Source organism: Phyllosticta citriasiana (genome assembly GCF_038021145.1).
Source record: "Phyllosticta citriasiana strain CBS 120426 chromosome Unknown IWZ02scaffold_2, whole genome shotgun sequence".
NCBI lineage: Eukaryota > Fungi > Ascomycota > Dothideomycetes > Botryosphaeriales > Phyllostictaceae > Phyllosticta > Phyllosticta citriasiana.
The window spans coordinates 1,938,298-1,955,437 of NW_027117279.1; the positions used below are offsets into that span (position 1 = coordinate 1,938,298).

The following is a 17,140-nucleotide window of genomic DNA, read 5'->3' on the forward strand; positions in this document are numbered from 1 at the left end:
GATAACCAAATACCCTAAACCATTCCTTGCGTAGCGCGGGACAGGCTAGAAGGTTGCCGACGGACCCTCGGATAGATCTAATCTTATCGGCGGTGCAAAGGAGACGGGATGTGCATGAGACGGCAAACCTAAAGGGCCATGTTCTAACAACCCCACTCTACCGGCAGTTTCTGACTCTGCTCCCAAAAATGCAGCCTTTGCAGTAACAAGACACTACTATGTCGCCCCGGTCTCCTGGATAATCTACATGTCTATGACGACTTCATAGCCGCCCCAAGGATTACTCATCCGCGCCTGTTCTTTCCGACCTGTATAGACCATCCCCGTCTTCCCCGCAAAATCGGAACTTTTGACTTTGAAGCAAGTCGACAATAGCGCTTTGCCTTGCTCGTTGCCTCGTCATTCTATCTAGGTGCCATGGAGCGTCATCGGGACGCCGTCGACGATGACGGCGCTGCACCCCCAGCCCATGGCAAACAGTCGGAGCCGTCCATGTCTTCCCGCATTTCCGCATCCGCCTCTGGTCTGGCAAAGGACTTGTTCACCAATGTGCCTGCGCAGGACGCTCATGCGGCCTTGACGTCAGCCTCAGGCCTCTCTGCTAAGCTACCAAACGGGTCAAGCAGCTCAGCACCTTCGACATGGTCCGAGGCGCTGCCCGCAAGGCCCAACGGATCGTCCGTGGGGAGCGCTTCTGGGGGCCAAAGCTACGGCAATGAAGGATTCCGCGAAGCTTCAAGTACTTCCCACCAAGGACCTGATTTTGATTTTGACGCTTTTCTTCAAGGACAAGATGCGCAGGACTACCGACTCACAAGTGAGCCCAGGCACACTTGGCCTGAAGAATATCGGCTCCAGAACGGTCAATCCAGCGACAACTGGGTCGCCCATTTTCAAACACACGGGACGTCACCCAAATTAGCCCCGCGGATCGACTCGCCATGGCAAAACCAGAATCGCAACGGCACGACTGTCAGCCATAACGAGTATGACGACGGTGCTGCTGTGAGAGACATTCTATCTTTCCAAGATCCCACCGACTACGAGTACAACATGTTGAGCGAGTCTACAAAAGAACCACCCTCAAACTTGTTTAGCCCAAACTATACCCCGCAGGAGCAGGAAATAGTGCAAAAAATCAAATCCTCCCTTCCTCCCCCGCCGCAGCATAGATCTCTCGGTCTGGACCACCCGTTGAACCTCCGACCAGAGTTTGCGGCCGATGCGCACACGGAGCATGCATTGCGGGAGCTTGTCGAGGTGTTGCAATCGGAGCAAGAAAGAGCGATACTAAATGACACATCTGTGCAAAAAGAATTTTTGTCGGACTGGGAGGACGTGCTCACAAGCTATACGGATCAAGTGTGGGGTGACATGCTTCCCATTGTCAAAGAAGCACGAAGTCAGCTTCAGGAGGTCAAGTCGGGTTTGAATCGACTGGACAACAAAGCCGTGGCTCGACTTCGTATGATACTGGGGCATGTCGTTGGGGCCGAAGAGGTGACTTCCTCGGTGGCAGCAAGGTCAGATGCTGCTCTAGAATCCCAAGGAAGTACATTGGGGACCCAGGAAAATGTCCTTAGGCAAGACTCGAAAGGAATGGCGAGACCTATTGGTAATGAGCTCTACATTGACGAGAGAGGATACTTCAACTCAGTCAATCACCAAATCCCGAATGAGCGTCAGAGGGACCAAGGCTTTGAGTCTGACGGGTCCGAAGAAAGCGAGTTCGACCTGCCAACATTTCATTGTCCGTGGATCAGCTGTCACGAGGTTTGTTCCCGCCGCAGCCACTGTTGAATGTCCGCTAATAGCTTGCAGCGCTTCCACACGCAGTATGAGCTATCCCAACACTCCAAGAAGCATAGGGGTTACTCGTGTCCGCACGTCGGGTGCGAGGAAGAATTTCAAGGGTCTAAGCAGTGGGCAGCGCATATCAACCAGGCACATCACGACCTGCTGGATACGCGGCTTCCGGCAGACGAGGATACGGAGACGTAGAGGACTTTCGGCTTAAAGCGACGTAGCGGGTGGTCAAAAGGAACAGAATTAGAAAAATAGAGCAGCCTTGTTTGCACGTCCAAGGAGTGGCTGAGCGTGTGAGCATGACTGACGGAGTCCAAGGTACATCCATCCCACAAGATGCCAGCTGGGATAGGCGTGTGATGAGCGCGTGACGGCAGTGTCGAGGCGGCAGGTGACTGTCGAGTGGATACATGTATCTGGTACGCAAGGGGCAAAAGGAGGCGCATGTTGCCAAGACGAGGCCGGGCGAGCGAGCGGGAATGACGCTCGGACCCCTCGACCGACGCGCGCGATAACATTTATCAGCCGGCTGTCTTCGCATCTGTGGACGGAAAAAATGTCGACAGGTTGGTCTCCCCCTATGCAAGCCAGTCTGTGTGCGACGATCTTCTGACAGCTGCTTCAGCTTCCGCTCTACCTCATCTCGCCCCGTCGCCTGGCGACTCGCCTGTCTACAGCGCTGCCGCCACCGTCTCGTCCGACGAAGAGCACGAATACGACCTCGAGCAGAACTCATCCGACCCCGACGCGCAAACGCCAGAGGATAAAAGCGATGGCACAAATGGTCGTGCTCAGGACGCTACTGCGGGCCCTCAGCCCACAGCAGCAGACGACGCCGGGGATGTTCCCGCGTCCGACGGTACACAAGCTGTTCCATTGCCCAGAGATAAACAACGCAAGACGGCCTTCTACGACCGTGCATCTGAAATACAAATGAGCCATTCCGAGGCCAAACAGTTCTTCCAGCGTCACCAGCTGGAGAGCCAGGCTGGTGCCAGCAATTGGTCCCAGGATGGAGGTTACAGCCCCGTCATACCGCCAAAGGCTCTCTCCCACTACACGGCGGTCGAGTCGGACCGCGCCAGTCGCCGCGGCAGCCAGATGCCTCCACGTAGCGTCCCCGCCTCCAACGCGCTCAATGGTGCTGCGTTGCCCATCGAGGTTGGCACTTCTGCACTTGCGGGGGCGCAGACGCAAGGGCTGCCGCCAGATCACCATGCTCGCCCTACCAGCGCGCAACCAGACGAAACTTCTCTGCACGCAGATTCCGCAGCTCGTTCCCACTCCCACCATCCTGGCCTTCCCCACGAACACAAGCCTTTGCTGGAAATGCACGGAATCCATGGAGCCGGAGCTGGAGTTGGAGTGGGCACCGGTGCGGGAGGCTTTGCCGCAAGCGACGCCAGTGTCACGGAAGAACTGAGGAACATTTACACAAACATCCAAAAGGTCCTTGACATACGGCACAAGTACATCCGCATTTCGCTGCAAGGGGACTTTGACAACCCAAAAGACAACCCGAGCTGGAAAGTCTACCCGCCCATGCCCGAAACCTCCTGGGACCATGAACGCCACAGGAGCACAATGACGGGCCAAAACAGCATGAGCAACAGCGCTGTACTGGAGCCAGGTGCGGAGAAGCAAAAGTCCAAACCTCGCAAATTGGGAGAAAACATTGGCGAAGACTTTGACATGAACGATCTGACGCCGCTTCCAGGCCCGTCAGAAATGTCGTTCAAGCTGGACAAGAAGGGCGTCTTTCAGGTCTACGAGAACGAAGCTTCAGTCGACCAAAACAGGCCCATTGTGCACATACCAGACATTCGTGAGTTTTACATGGACCTCGACGAGATTATCAGCGTTTCTACCGACGGTCCCATCAAAAGTTTTGCCTTTCGGCGGCTTCAATACCTCGAAGGAAAGTACAACTTGTATTTCCTTCTCAACGAGTACCAAGAGGTTGCCGACAGCAAAAAGGTGCCCCACAGAGACTTCTACAACGTCAGAAAGGTCGATACCCACGTTCACCATTCTGCCTGCATGAACCAAAAGCATTTACTGCGTTTTATCAAGAGCAAGATGAAGAAGTCCCCCGATGAAGTCGTTTTGTACAGGGATGGTAGGCATTTGACACTGAGAGAAGTTTTTGAGAGTATCAACTTGACGGCGTACGACTTGAGCATCGATACCCTCGATATGCATGCGCACACGGACAGTTTCCATCGTTTCGACAAATTCAACCTCAAGTACAACCCTATTGGAGAGTCTAGACTGCGCACCATTTTCCTCAAGACGGACAACTACATTCACGGACGTTATCTGGCTGAGATCACCAAAGAAGTCATCTCCGACATGGAGTCGAGCAAGTACCAGATGGTTGAGTGGCGCATCTCCATTTACGGCCGCAGTTTGGACGAGTGGGACAAGCTTGCGGCATGGGTTGTGGACAACAAACTCTTCTCGCCAAACGTCCGATGGCTCATCCAGGTTCCCAGGCTCTACGACGTTTACAAGAACTCAAACTTGATGGATAATTTCGAGCAAGTGGTGGTCAACGTTTTTCAGCCCCTTTTCGAAGTGACCAAGGACCCTACCAGTCACCCGAAGCTTCACATCTTTCTCCAACGTGTCATCGGATTCGATAGCGTCGACGACGAGAGCAAGCCCGAACGAAGGCTCTACAGAAAGTTCCCCACGCCAGCGCTATGGGACACGAAGCAGAATCCGCCGTACAGCTACTGGATCTACTATCTGTTTGCGAACATTTCCTCTCTCAACGTGTGGCGCAAGCAGCGAGGCTTCAACACCTTCGTTCTGAGGCCGCACTGCGGTGAAGCGGGTGACACTGACCACTTGGCGGCAGCAGTGCTGTGCTGCCACAGTATCAGTCATGGTCTGATGCTTCGCAAGGTTCCATTGCTCCAGTATGTCTTTTACTTGGAGCAAATTGGCATTGCAATGTCGCCCCTGAGCAACAACGCGTTGTTCCTGGCCTACGAGCGCAACCCATTCCTCTCGTACTTTAAGCGCGGACTCAACGTCTCTCTGTCGACCGACGACCCACTCCAATTTGCTTTTACCAAGGAGCCGTTGATCGAGGAGTACGCAGTCGCAGCGCAGATCTACAAGCTCAGCGCTGTGGATATGTGCGAGCTGGCGAAGCACTCGGTCCTACAGAGCGGATTTGAACACTCGATCAAGCAGCGTTGGTTGGGTGCCGAATATCACCTGCCCGGCGTGTCTGGCAACGACGTGGCCAAGGTCAACGTTCCTAACATCAGAGAGGCATTCCGCCACGAAACGCTGCAAGCCGAGCTTGCCATGATTTCAAGGTACACGAACAAGAATGTCGAACCTCTGTCGGTCCAAAATGTGGCATCCAACACGCCCCCGGACAATGAGCCCAAGACTGCAAACGCCTCTGTCCACGAAAGTGAGCCAGAGGCGAATGGTCACAGACTACAAGTCCCGAAGAGTCCTTTCCCTGCCACGTCGCAAAACTCCATGCAAGGTAAGCAAACAATCACCTCCTCGACGACAGTTGCGCCCAGAACTCTGTCGTCCGTTACCAACAGGTTTTGACAAGTCTCGACAGGACATGTAAGCGATGGATTCAACGGCAGCGACGACGATGAGAGTCAAGACTCTCGCGTCAATAACCTCCCGTCGGCCATGGTGGCCTCAAACCCCTCGCTTGTCCCCATGCCCCAGCCAGCCTTAGGCCTCCCCTTGTCTCCACAGCAATCGATTTCCTCGGCACCAGCGGCAACCCACCTCGACGCGCACGAGCCGAGGATCTTCCCAGGGGTCGTGAGCCGGCATCGCAAGAGCAGCGCGGCCCAGCGGCCAACGAGCGAGAATATGGAGAGCTCATGGGCAGCCTTCAAGAAGAGCAGCGCGTCGGCCGCCGCTACAGACGGAGGCGAGGTGAGCGTGTTTGACGAGCAGGCTTGCAAGGAAGAGTCTGACAAGGGGGATGGTAACTAGGGGGTTTGTTCTCAGCAGAGCAGGAGCGGGCGATTGAAAGCTTTTTGATTGCAAAAGACAGGAGGTGCGTCGTTTTGGATCAGCGGTATAGAAGTTGGTCGAGGAATTATCATCTCAGGGGCTCAGGCGCACTTGGTCGAGTTCGCATTATGGGTAGATAATGAAGCGTCAGTGTTGAATCTACACGATTGAGAAGAGGACGACAAGGCGACGCGATCTTTGTCGAAATTGACGATGCACCTGTCGCTGTGGCTGCGTCTGAGATGCGTTCAGTTGCTGCTATATGTGCGCCAGAGAATCAGTCTTCTGCCATCACACTTGCCCATGGGGAGCTCTCGTCCGCTACGCAATTGGGCTCAAGCATCATTTTGCAGGAAGACACAGGGAGTATCACTTCCTTTTACAGCCGGTGTGACTACGCTCCCGGAGAAGAACTGCCGCGTGTCCAAAAGGAATAGATGGTCCAGGCCATCCGGGAAGATGGGGTAGTTGGTGTTCCTTCCCCAACCACGTCGCCATCCCATCTCGAGCGGCTCCTCATCGATTCTATATACCTGCCCTAACACGATTGTTGTGCTCAACCCGAAACCGGGCTCTGGTGTAACCAAAGATGGGTCAGCCAGGGAACAAGGATCCGGGGATAGCGGGGCTAAGGAATGACGTTGCAGGTTGGACGAAGGGGGCCACCCCCAAAAACACGAGCCCAAATAGCCGCCCTCTTCCTCTCCCACTCCTCTACTGCGCGGCACCGTTTCTGCGGTTACTCCAAGTTTTTGTTTTGATTCTCTCCAATCACTGAAGCTATAGACAGCCATTGCAAGTTCTGTTGACCTTGTATGCGCCGCCGCCGCCGCCGCCGCCGCTGCTGCTGCTGCTGAGGCTGACCATTGTCACAGGTCAAGGCGACAACATGGTGGTGCTCTTTCCTTGCTTTGGAACCATGCGCGATGCGTTCCCATCTGCGCCGTCGGTGCAGAATTGGTCGTCGGAATCAGCGGAGCCCCAGAGGACTCGATATCAAGCGCGCCAGGAGCTCTACGGCACGTGGAGCGCCATCGACGATGCCAAAGACAAGGCAAACCAGCTGAGCAATGCCGCGGTCAAGGAGCTGCAGCAGGCCAGCAGTAAAGCCCAGCAGGCGACTGGCAAGATTGAATTGTACTCGCCCAAGTTCTACGCGGCCTGCATCTCTGGTGGTCTTTTGGCCTGCGTGAGTCGCGAATGCTCGACAAAGCCAGCAACTTCTAATGCAAGCAGGGCCTGACTCATACCGCCGTCACCCCGCTGGATCTGGTCAAGTGCCGTCGTCAGGTCGACCCCAACATGTACAAGGGCAACTTTGAGGCCTGGGGAAAGATTTCGCGCGCCGAAGGCCTTCGTGGTATCTACACGGGATGGGGCCCGACGCTCTGGGGATACTCGGTACGGCAAGCGCTTCCCATGGAGCCCTGTGATGCTGATGCCAGTGCAGGCGCAAGGCGCGTTCAAATATGGCGGATACGAGTACTTCAAGAAATTCTACTCGGACCTGGCGGGACCAGAGAATGCGCAAAGATACAAGACGGTGCTGTACCTGACTGCGTCTGCCTCGGCCGAAATCATTGCAGACGTTGCCCTTTGTCCGTTTGAGGCCGTCAAGGTGCGCATGCAGACGACGATTCCCCCTTTTGCGCGGTCGACTTTTGGCGGCATCTCGACCGTCACGGCCAAGGAGGGTACCGCAGGGTGAGTCTCGGGGGGATCATGACATATGGTGCAGCTAATGACAGCCTGTCAGACTGTTCAAGGGGCTCTACCCACTTTGGGGTCGCCAGGTTCCGTACACGATGATGAAGTTTGCCTCGTTTGAGACGATTGTCGAGATGATTTATGGCTACATGCCCGGCAGCAAGGCAGATTACGGCAAGGGCACGCAGACGGCAGTGTCGTTCACTGCCGGATACCTCGCAGGTATCTTGTGCGCGATTGTCAGCCATCCCGCCGATGTCATGGTCTCGAAGCTCAACGCGAACCGCAAGGACGGTGAGGCGTTTGGGGCAGCGACGGCGCGCATCTACAAGGACATTGGATTCGCCGGGCTGTGGAACGGCCTCGTCGTCCGCATTTTCATGATCGGCACTCTGACTGGACGTGAGTGTCCCCTAACCATAACTGGATGTTTGAGTAGACGACTAACGGCTGTACAGTTCAGTGGCTCATCTACGATGTAAGTGTGTTTGACTTGTTGAAGACGACAGCTCACAGCCCCGCAGTCGTACAAGGTTGCAATGGGCCTGCCCACGACTGGAGGAGGACCGGCGCCGGAGAAGAAGCAAGAGAAGGCTGCCGAGACGGTTACCAGGCTGGGTTAGACGGAGATGGGGCAGACGAGGTGGAACCAGAAACGATTGCTTTTCTAAGCTCGCTAGACCAATGGAAACAGTTGAACATGTTGACCGTCTTTTGGCAGCTATCAAGGGGGTGCCTAGGGGGTGCCACTTTTACAGTATCGACACTGAGGGAAAAAGCAAGAGGAGCCGACGAAAAATGTCACAGTTACAGGAAACATGCCGAGCCGAGAGCGCGAATGGGAGGACAGGGAGGCGGCGGGATGTGGGGATGGTGAGAGGAAACAGTGGGGTGGATTGAAGAATTGAGTCGGGGACCTTGGCAAACAGCGTGCGGCACGGGCCGAACATTGCCAGTTCAGTTGTTGTTCCCTGACAAGTCCAAAGGCCGCCCGGCTGGTTTCCCGTCTCGCCTCGTCCACGAAAAACACCACGCCCGACTCGCAATCGCCCTCTGCTCCAACACCCCAACGCCCACAGCGCTGCCGCTCGCCATGGTCAAACACTTTGCCGTCCATCATGCCCAATGCCGTCGCATTCGCCGACCAAAGTCCGCGCGGCACTGGACACCACGCGTCGCTGGCCAAGATATGCACTGGCCAGCAGCCCTGCTCATCCACGACTCGCAGAGCCCATCAAACGGACAATCTCTAGTACGAATGGGGCTTCCCGGCCCACGTTGAGCGCCTCACCCTCGCCTCACCTCAGGGGAAATCATCAGTAAATATCGAGCCTTGCGCTGCTGCTGCTGCTGCTGCTCTCGACGCCGACATCTTTCCCCCAACCTCCACTCCTCACAGACACACACCATGGCAGACGACCTCGCCCAGCCCGAAATCGCCCTCGTCACCCAGCTGCCCGACGACTCATGGGTCGAAGGAATTCTCTCGCGACCAAATGGCCAAATCATCGCCGCCCGCCTGGATCTGCCAGGACTCTACACATTCGACCCCAAGGACCCAAGCGCCGAACCGACGCTGCTGCACACGTTCCCCGATGCCGAAGGCCTGACCAACCTCTGCGTCCTGAACCAAAGTCCCGGCGAGGAAGAGTACGCCGTCATCGCAGGCCGGTTTGATGTCAAGACGGTTTCCATAGACACAAAATCGTGGGTGCTGTGGCGAGTCGCGCTGCGTGGGGAAGAGGCGCCCGTCGTTACCAAAATCGCAGAATTGCCCGACGCCGGCCTGCTCATCGACCTGACGGCGGGCGCGCCGCAGTCGCCAGACGCGCTGCTGCTTGCCGACTCGGAAAAGAGCTCCATCTGGAAGCTCGACATGCGCACCGGCCAGACGGCCGTTTTCCTTGCCGACACCGAAACCATGGCGAAGGCCACCCCGGACGAGTTTTTCGGCATCAACACCCTCGCCAGATCAAACAACTACGTGTGGTGGACAAATACGAGCAAGGGCCTGGTGTGTCGCATCGCCGTCGACGAGGCCGGCAACGCGACTGGTCCCGTGCAGACGGTCGCAACCGACCTGCTCAACAGTGACGGCCTGACGGCTGCCGTCGACGGCTCGGCCGTCTACACGGCCGGCTACATGTCGGGCCAGGTGTGGAAGGTCGAAGTCGACGCCGCCGGCAAGGGCATCATCACCGAGGTCATGACGGGCCTCAACAGCCCGTCGGCGCTACATCTGGACGATGGCGTGGACAAGGCCAAGCTGTACGTGGCGTGCTGCGGCGACAAGGAAGTGGGCTGGATCGACGACGACAGGTTATCAAGTTCGGCCAAACAAATCGAAGTAAGCGTCAGCGTTGAGATCTCGAGCGACTGAGGAGAAGACGACGACGACGCAAAAAAGAGGAAAAAAGACAAAATAATTGCTTCATCCAAAATATAATACCCAATCATGCCTGCATTTGCATTTGCATCATCATCATCATCACCATCATCACCATCATCACCATCATCACCATCATCAACATAATAATTATCGATCAAGATATTCATTCTGCATATTTTTTTCCGCAATCGCGCGTCTATTCCGTAAAGTCCTGCGAATCCTGTGAGGCATGGGTTGGGAGTCCAATCCCGCCCCGCGAGTATTGCGTCCAAAAGCCGCCAAGCGACTTTTGTCTCCACGCGTACGTACCATGACACCAATTCAAGCGGAACGCAATTATGCACAAAGTCCTTGCAAGCAGCGAGCCAGCAGAAATCTTAGCCGGAGCTCAAGTGCTTCCCCGACCCCACATGTTCGGGGAGCCTAAAAGCTCCATGCGCCCACGCCACCAGCGTTCGAATGGACAAAGCTCCCCTATCCGGACCAACTACTAGTAATAAGGTATCTCGCCCTAGACCTCGAGGCTTGCGTTTTGATATTTTAAACAAGCTTTGACCAATGGCAACGACCTCTGCTAGAACTGTTGAATTATCTGTCCCAGTGGGAGACTCGGTGGCCTCGGACATGATTGTTTTGGCGTCTACCACTGGTGCGTAGCCATGAACAGTTGTGATTTTGTCGCGTCTCGATCAGGTAATTCTAGGACTCTTATTAGCTCTGGCGTCCGATCATTCATGTGCTCGACTGACTCCGCGCCTCTAAAGCCGTCCATGGTCGCGTGGTTCCGAGGAAGCATCTGCCTGACGGCGCAAGCGGCACAGTTGACAGGATCGATATCAAACCCGCCCGCCCGTTTTCATCTGCTCTTCTCGCATCAGCGCACCATGGTCGAGGGTGGGTGGCTCTGGCCTGGCAGCCACGCTGTTTTGAGACGATTTTGCTCCTTCTCGAGCAAGGCGACCTTCGTGGCCTCGTTTCTTGAATCAGACGACTGTGCTGGACTAGACAGGCGTCTCTGAAGCACAATGTCGGATTGGGATGGTGTTTCCGGATAACACAAGGAAATCTTTAGGTCTCCCCGTCCCTTTCTTCCATCATTCTCGAGATACCTAACGTCTCAGCCTCGACTTTTGACCGCGCAGTGAGAGGCCTTCCTTCCTTCCTTCCTTCCAACGGTACCGTTCGCCGCCCGTTCTGACCCGCCGTTATGCATCGACATCCGAACGCGCATCACTTGTTCCTTAATCCCTTTCTTCGTTATCTTGCCTTCCCCTTTGGAAGCACCCCTTGGCAGAAAACTCCCCAAGTTCTAGGAAGCCGAGTGCTCTGTTGGGAAGGAAGTTCCTCGAACGAGAGAGCCATGCGAGTATACAAATCTTTCGTATTCGTCTTCAAGAGACGTCATGTCGTTCTGGAATCGCGAAATGTTGCTCCGACAGACGACGGCGTCGGTATAGAGTGCGCGTGGGATGGCGGTGAGACGGGCTTCTGGAAGCCTGAACAGAGAGCCTGGGAGAGAGGCTGATGTCTAGATGAAGGTATGGGGGGGGGGGGGGGGGGGGGGACCTGGCACAGAGCAAGCACCGTAGCTTTGTAGTCGTACACAAGAACCTCCGATTCGATGGAATGGGGTAGATAGTAGCCAACCATTTGGCGCAGTCGCGGAGATGCCTGCGAGCTGCTTCCTTACGCATGTCCGTCCCTGTTTGGCATGAACTTTGGCCCGGCAGCCCGGTTTTTGTCTGGACCGAGATGTCACACGCGCATACCCGGTCGTGTCAGGGTCTGGAAGCGGTTTGAGTTGTTCGAAAATACTTGGTGGTGTGCCGTCATGGTAGATGTAGATTAGCTTCGAGGCAAAGTGCGCGGCTGTCGAGTTGAAAGCCAGTAATGGAGCTTCATCAATCGGGAACACAATTCGAAATGTTGAGTGGATGCAGATTGCTAGAACTTTGTAGTCAAGTCGAGCACACCATTGCTGACCTGCGCGTCTTTCCGCCGGGCGGCTTGGTTGGTGTCCTGTGATACATTATGCTGCGAGGTTTCCAACGGGCAGCAGTGTGAGAAGATGATGGCCAGCGATATGCTCCTTCGTTGCGGCTCTACATGCACTGTATTGAGGAAACTGGAACATGCTTTAGCCAAGCAAATTACAGCATGAAAGGTCGTCCATTGATGAGCCATGACACAGTGAGTTGAACTAAAAAGGTGTCTCGTTTTCCTGGATCGTAGAAACTGGGACCTTAATACTGCTGGAGGATTGGGCCGGGATAGCACGCGCAAGTGGCTTATCGTGCCCAGGGGCAGATGAAAAAGCTTTCACATTTAGTTCAAGCATGGCTGTTTGATGATGTTGCCTTTGATGAGAGGAAATTGTTGATTTTGGGCAAGGCAGTTGATCCCGACGCCTCTTCTAATTGCTAGCGCATAATCCATCCGCAAAGTGCCGCTGGCGCCGGCTCGAGTGTGAGAGTTGTTCGTTTTCCAAGCGATGTGGGAAGTAAATCTAAAAGGGGGTCCCCACAGTAGGTGCCGAAAGGTCTGATTCTCCCCGGATCTATCGGTAGTCATGAAGGGCAGCTCTACAGGCGCAAATGTCGTAGTGACTGAATGCTCCCTGGATGTAGCGGTGGTGTTAGAAAGTCTCGTTTCTTTTGACATCCATTGTAGACCCACGCCTCTGGCCTGTCATCAAATCATTCATCGTCCTCGTCGCTCCAAAAGTCATCATCGTCATCATCGTCTTCAGAGTCCTTCAACCAGTGATAATCCTCATCCTCGTCCTCAGAGTCAGTATCGCCAACCCCAGCCATGTTCTCCAGAAATGACGCAATCCCAGCCAGGTAAGCTTCAGTACCATCATCTTGTCTGGGCAAGGGACGTTTTCCGAAAATGGTCTCCATGAAGCGACCTTCTATCATCTGACGGAACCACGAGCTCTTCTTTTCGTCCACGACCTTAGCCACGTCCTCCAGCATGCGCATCCTTTCCGGTCTCTTGTTCGCCAAGTAGCTGGGATGGCTTCCGCTCGGGTCCCCCAAGAGCTGCGGAGGCGCCACTCTGATGACGAGTTGGGCGAACCTGCTGTGAGGGCCATGACTGTTGACGACCGAGGCTTGCGCCTCGCGCAAGAAATCTTCGGCTAGGCCCAGAAAGTCAATGCGCCTGGCCAGCGGGGCGCCGAGCGCAACATCAAGCACTCGGCGCTCTTTGGCTTCGCTCTCCTCAAGCAGGGTCAAGCTCCAGTTGGCGAGGCTGAATGCATGCAAAGTGCGCAGTGGATGGTGCGCGGGGAACAAGACAGGATCTATCAGAATGTAGCGATATACGCCAAACAGCCAGATGGTGCCCAGATTGCAGAAACCGGCCCTCCCCATGCCCTCAGAGGCAACTCGCCGAAGGAAATCTTCTACCAGGTCGGGAAAGGGCTGGCGATGCGATGGCCAGACGCCTGTTGAAGAGAGTAGCCACATGACGGGCATCAGCGGCGCGAGGTCCATAGTCTTTGGGCCGCCGGTGCGCTCCACGTAGTCCAACGCGTATGCCTCGAGCGCGTAGAGGTCAGGAGAAAGTGGGGAGATCGAGCCGCGAGGCTTGTGGACTCGACGAGGGAGTTTACGGCCGAGTCTGTATATTAACATTTCGTCGGTTGCAGGAAGCGGAGTGTCTTCGGGTGGATGCTTTGCAGGCTTGCCACCGACAAGTGCGGCAGCATAACGAGAAATCTTGCGCTCTTGTTCTGGCGAAGGTTGCTCGAGTCGATCTTCCATGGTGTCACATCCCTTTTCGCATTTGCTGCATTTGCAGTCAAAGTAGTAGCGGTCCCGAAGCTCTTTCTGTCTATGGAGGAAAGGATACTTGTCGTCGACGTAGGACATGAATATTTCTTCGTCCTTGGATATGGGTTTGAGTGCGCGAAAGTATAGCTTAGACCCTTCCAAAACGACAAAGGCGTTGGGCTCACACGAGTGATTGGCGCAGCTTGCGAAAGGATCGACTGCAATACCAATGGGGTAAAGGGTGGGCGTGGTAATGGTAAGGCTGTTGGTCAGAATCTGCAAGAAATTAGCCTGCGCCGCCCCGCCGCCTCGGTTCGTACATGCCCTTGCGTAAATCTCCAGTGCCACCTCAAAGTCCCAGGACATTTCGACTCCGGAATATTTAAGGGCACCCATGGCCATGGCGGCTTGCGTTTGGAAATCATCTCTTTCTCTCAGCTTGTCAACGTGGCTTGGCAAGCTCTTGAAAGCTGCCCATTCCTCGTCCGATATCTTTCCATTCTTGCGCGCCACCAGAGCTTGGGCGACGAGCCGAACAGCGTGGGGAATCTCTTTTCCTCGTGCTAAGCCCTTCCAAATGGAGCATTGAGATTTGTGCTGGCGCTTCCACGCAATGGATTGGCAAGTCTGTCACACATAAGTCACATGGCCCTGGAGTCGAGTCTGAAAACTGACCTTGGAGCAGTAGCTCACTACTCTGCAGCCTGTACATGCACTAATTTTGATGTCGCGTGAGCCAGGCAAGCCATCGTTGCTGCGGACGAAGCAGTTAGAGCAGTACAAATTTAGCCTGCTGCTCTCCAGCTCCGTGAGCAACGGGCGTGCGATTGAGAAAATCAGCTCGCCTTCCGGTATAGAATTTTTGGCAAAGAGCCCATTGCCTGCCACAGGCGACGGTTTCTTGTAGGCATTGTGGATTTCAGTCGCCATTTTCGAGGGTGAAAGTTGAGTGGCAGAAGCGACGCGTCGGTTGAAGTGGGGTTGACGCGAAGGCATGCCCGAAATCAACCGGGGTTGCTGATTGGTCGGCATTCCTTCAACCCAGTCGACGACGGAACCCGCAGCCTTGGTTCGTGATGCAAAGTGAATATTGGCTTTTGTTCAAGTTGAAAGCTTTATGGCCGACCCAATCCACTCTTCTCCCCATCGTATCCAGAACTAGGGCAGGAGCACCCACCAGGACGAAGCAAAGACTACTATACAACAAGGGCCGTGGGTCTTCAATTGCACACTATATCCATTGATCCGTAAATCCCGTCTCCTCTCCTTCCGCCCACCCGCGTTCCGCCACCCTCTTCCTTTCGTAATGGTATCACTGCGCCGCCAGCGAGGACAAACCAACCAAAGAATCAAAGTCACAGCTAAACAGGGTTCCCGTGGCCGGAACACCAGAAAAACGAACGCGATACGCCGCGGAAACGACATGCTGTACCGCTCCGACAAAGGAGTCATTAAGATGAAAGGGGTCCATGGCGGCTAGAAAGGGAATCGGAGAAGAGAAAAGTGCGCCAGTCCAGTTCGCCTGGCAGGAAAAACGCCGAAACTCCTGTGCCCTCGAGGATACCTCATTAATGCCGTTTGGTCGATCGCTCCAAAGGGGAGGCAAGAGGTAGGTATCCTGGTGGTCCTGCTTGTTCCCGGAGTTTTTGGTTAGTAGGATGGAGAATGAAATTCCCAAAGGCTTGGAAGGGACGATGCATCCAAGTCGACATGAAACGCTGTTGTGCCTTGGTGCTGAGCGCGACGTCAAACTCGCTTGCTCAGCAAAGCCATAACGGAGAAGCGACGCGTGGATGTACCGATATCTCGGCAAAGATGGGCGCCGACCAAGATGAAAAAGCCCGGTCGCGCATCATTTTCGCGTATGGTGCGCCGTCTCGCCCAGGTGGAGGTTCTTGACGTATCGAAGGAATGCAATCGTCTCCTCGGCCTCTGGCAGTACCCTGTCCGCAATGGCGTCATGCTCCGCCAGCTTCTGTCGCATTTTGGCGGCTTCGTCCGTCAATTGTTGCCTCTCCTGCTCGACCTCGGCCTTGTACGACTTCATCGACTCCTCCCACTCGAGCTTGGAGGCGGCGTAGAGATGCTTAAGCTCGTGCAAGAAGTGGTCCTTTCGTTCCATTTCCTGCCGCATCTGGCCAACAATGACATCGTGTGCCTGACTTGTGGCTTCGACCGTCTCGAGCTTCTTGACATCACGGCTCCGGTAGTCCCTGAGCTCCTTGAGCACCTTGTTCTGCTTGGCAACCTCTTGCTTGTAGATCCCATGGTTGGACTTGAGCTGGATATCGAGGTATTGGTTCTTTTCGGCCAAGAGTCGGATTTGTTCGCGGGCCTCGGTAAGGTCTTCTTGCAGATGGGAGACCTCCCGAACATTATCCCTCTTGACCTTGGACAACTCGTCGTTGTTCTCCTTTTTCAGGGCAGCAATCTCTCGCTGATGATCCGAATGGGCCTGGCCTAGTTGCAAGCTCATTCCTGTGGCCTGGGCTTCGGCTTGCTTCCTCCTCTCCTCCTCGGCCTTGAGTTGGTTCCGGAGCGACTCTTCAAACTCCTTTCGCGACTTGCGTGTGCGTTCGGCGGCTTCCGCAGCAGCCCTCAGACTGTTGTTTTCCTCGCGCAGCTGCTCGACGACGTTTTTCTGGGCGCGAATGTTTTCGGTGAGCTCCTGAGTCTTTGCCTTTTCGGCATTGAGGTCTCGAACGAGGCGATCATTGTGGGCGGTGAGGCGCTCGATGACTTTGGAGGTGGGTTTGGAGGGGTTGGTATAGGGCGAGACGCTGGGGTTTGCTCCGTTGGTGAGCTCGCCTAGGGGAGAGGGGGAGGGCGATGGTTCGTAGAGGCCGTTGGAGTGGTGGTTCGAGGAGGGCATGGTGTGTGTGGGAGTGCGAGGGGCATCGTTTTGGTTGTAGGAATCCCACAGCCTCGAGTTCATACCGGACGCGGGCCGGGTCGGAGGGAGGGAATGCGGCAACGCAAGAGTCGGCGACACATCTAAGGTTGCTGGTGGCAGGAGCGGAGGGACCAGAAAGCGCACAAAGTCGAGTGAAGGAGGAGGGGACAGCCAGGCTCGGAGAGATTGGCAAAGTACCTTACCTTAGAGGAGGTAAACAACGGCGGTAAACTCGACGGCCACGGGTGCTCGCCCCTCCTGATTCGTGGCTACAAACCGCTTCCGGCGTATTGATACGGGCGTGCTTCTCTCTCAGCTGGTCGACGGCTGAAACACCTTCACACAAAGACGCATCTTCATTTCCTACGCGCTCCACCTGACGCAAGCTCCCGCTGTAGCTCCTTTTGCTCCTTTTCTGGCCGTCATTAAACAAAGCCAACATCTCCCCTAGTCACCACTTTGCAACAACGCCAGAGGCTTGGGCTATCCACAAATCCACATTTTCAATCGGCATGATGCGGGACAAGTCTCGTCTCGCGCAATGCCGACAGGGCTTCC

At 55.2% G+C, this 17,140-nt stretch overlaps 7 protein-coding genes across 7 annotated transcripts; 4 read left to right on the top strand and 3 right to left on the bottom strand.

Annotated features, from left to right (window-relative positions):
- IWZ02DRAFT_138651 (uncharacterized protein) lies at positions 1 to 2,081 on the top strand. The gene has a single exon (XM_066761719.1). The coding sequence runs from the start codon at positions 418 to 420 to the stop codon at positions 1,798 to 1,800; it is 1,383 nt and encodes a 460-aa protein (XP_066626384.1). The 5' UTR covers positions 1 to 417; the 3' UTR covers positions 1,801 to 2,081.
- Positions 2,082 to 5,971, top strand: IWZ02DRAFT_138741 (uncharacterized protein). Its single transcript, XM_066761722.1, has 3 exons — positions 2,082 to 2,372; positions 2,432 to 5,317; positions 5,402 to 5,971. The coding sequence occupies exons 1-3, from the start codon at positions 2,363 to 2,365 to the stop codon at positions 5,791 to 5,793; spliced, it is 3,288 nt and encodes a 1,095-aa protein (XP_066626385.1). The 5' UTR covers positions 2,082 to 2,362; the 3' UTR covers positions 5,794 to 5,971.
- A 732-nt stretch (positions 5,972 to 6,703) lies between these two features.
- Positions 6,704 to 8,144, top strand: IWZ02DRAFT_430212 (mitochondrial carrier domain-containing protein; the record flags this gene model as incomplete). The annotated part of the gene is made up of 6 exons (XM_066766041.1): positions 6,704 to 7,003; positions 7,051 to 7,215; positions 7,265 to 7,518; positions 7,571 to 7,923; positions 7,980 to 7,999; positions 8,031 to 8,144. The coding sequence occupies 6 exons, from the start codon at positions 6,704 to 6,706 to the stop codon at positions 8,142 to 8,144; spliced, it is 1,206 nt and encodes a 401-aa protein (XP_066626386.1).
- A 520-nt stretch (positions 8,145 to 8,664) lies between these two features.
- On the top strand, positions 8,665 to 10,075 carry IWZ02DRAFT_138655 (uncharacterized protein). Its single transcript, XM_066761720.1, has one exon. It carries the CDS (start codon positions 8,930 to 8,932, stop codon positions 9,899 to 9,901), a length of 972 nt encoding a protein of 323 aa, XP_066626387.1. The 5' UTR covers positions 8,665 to 8,929; the 3' UTR covers positions 9,902 to 10,075.
- A 1,399-nt stretch (positions 10,076 to 11,474) lies between these two features.
- Positions 11,475 to 12,242, bottom strand: IWZ02DRAFT_442755 (uncharacterized protein). Its single transcript, XM_066766981.1, has one exon. The coding sequence runs from the start codon at positions 12,092 to 12,094 to the stop codon at positions 11,855 to 11,857; it is 240 nt and encodes a 79-aa protein (XP_066626388.1). The 5' UTR covers positions 12,095 to 12,242; the 3' UTR covers positions 11,475 to 11,854.
- Positions 12,243 to 12,350: 108 nt separating this feature from the next.
- On the bottom strand, positions 12,351 to 14,858 carry IWZ02DRAFT_138981 (uncharacterized protein). Its single transcript, XM_066761726.1, has 3 exons — positions 14,365 to 14,858; positions 14,014 to 14,316; positions 12,351 to 13,965 (listed from the first exon to the last, which is right to left on the bottom strand). The coding sequence occupies exons 1-3, from the start codon at positions 14,719 to 14,721 to the stop codon at positions 12,607 to 12,609; spliced, it is 2,019 nt and encodes a 672-aa protein (XP_066626389.1). The 5' UTR covers positions 14,722 to 14,858; the 3' UTR covers positions 12,351 to 12,606.
- A 497-nt stretch (positions 14,859 to 15,355) lies between these two features.
- IWZ02DRAFT_138899 (uncharacterized protein) lies at positions 15,356 to 16,767 on the bottom strand. The gene has a single exon (XM_066761725.1). It carries the CDS (start codon positions 16,622 to 16,624, stop codon positions 15,542 to 15,544), a length of 1,083 nt encoding a protein of 360 aa, XP_066626390.1. The 5' UTR covers positions 16,625 to 16,767; the 3' UTR covers positions 15,356 to 15,541.
- Between the last annotated feature and the right edge of the window lie 373 nt (positions 16,768 to 17,140).

Coding starts and splice junctions, on each gene's coding strand:
- IWZ02DRAFT_138651 (XM_066761719.1), top strand. CDS start 418: ATGGAGCGTCATCGGGACGCCGTCGACGATGACGGCGCTGCACCCCCA.
- IWZ02DRAFT_138741 (XM_066761722.1), top strand. Junction 5,318..5,401: donor GTCGCAAAACTCCATGCAAG/GTAAGCAAACAA, acceptor AAGTCTCGACAG/GACATGTAAGCGATGGATTC.
- IWZ02DRAFT_138655 (XM_066761720.1), top strand. CDS start 8,930: ATGGCAGACGACCTCGCCCAGCCCGAAATCGCCCTCGTCACCCAGCTG.
- IWZ02DRAFT_442755 (XM_066766981.1), bottom strand. CDS start 12,094: ATGGCTCATCAATGGACGACCTTTCATGCTGTAATTTGCTTGGCTAAA.
- IWZ02DRAFT_138981 (XM_066761726.1), bottom strand. CDS start 14,721: ATGCCGACCAATCAGCAACCCCGGTTGATTTCGGGCATGCCTTCGCGT. Junction 14,317..14,364: donor TAGTGAGCTACTGCTCCAAG/GTCAGTTTTCAG, acceptor TATGTGTGACAG/ACTTGCCAATCCATTGCGTG. Junction 13,966..14,013: donor CACTGGAGATTTACGCAAGG/GCATGTACGAAC, acceptor AATTTCTTGCAG/ATTCTGACCAACAGCCTTAC.
- IWZ02DRAFT_138899 (XM_066761725.1), bottom strand. CDS start 16,624: ATGAACTCGAGGCTGTGGGATTCCTACAACCAAAACGATGCCCCTCGC.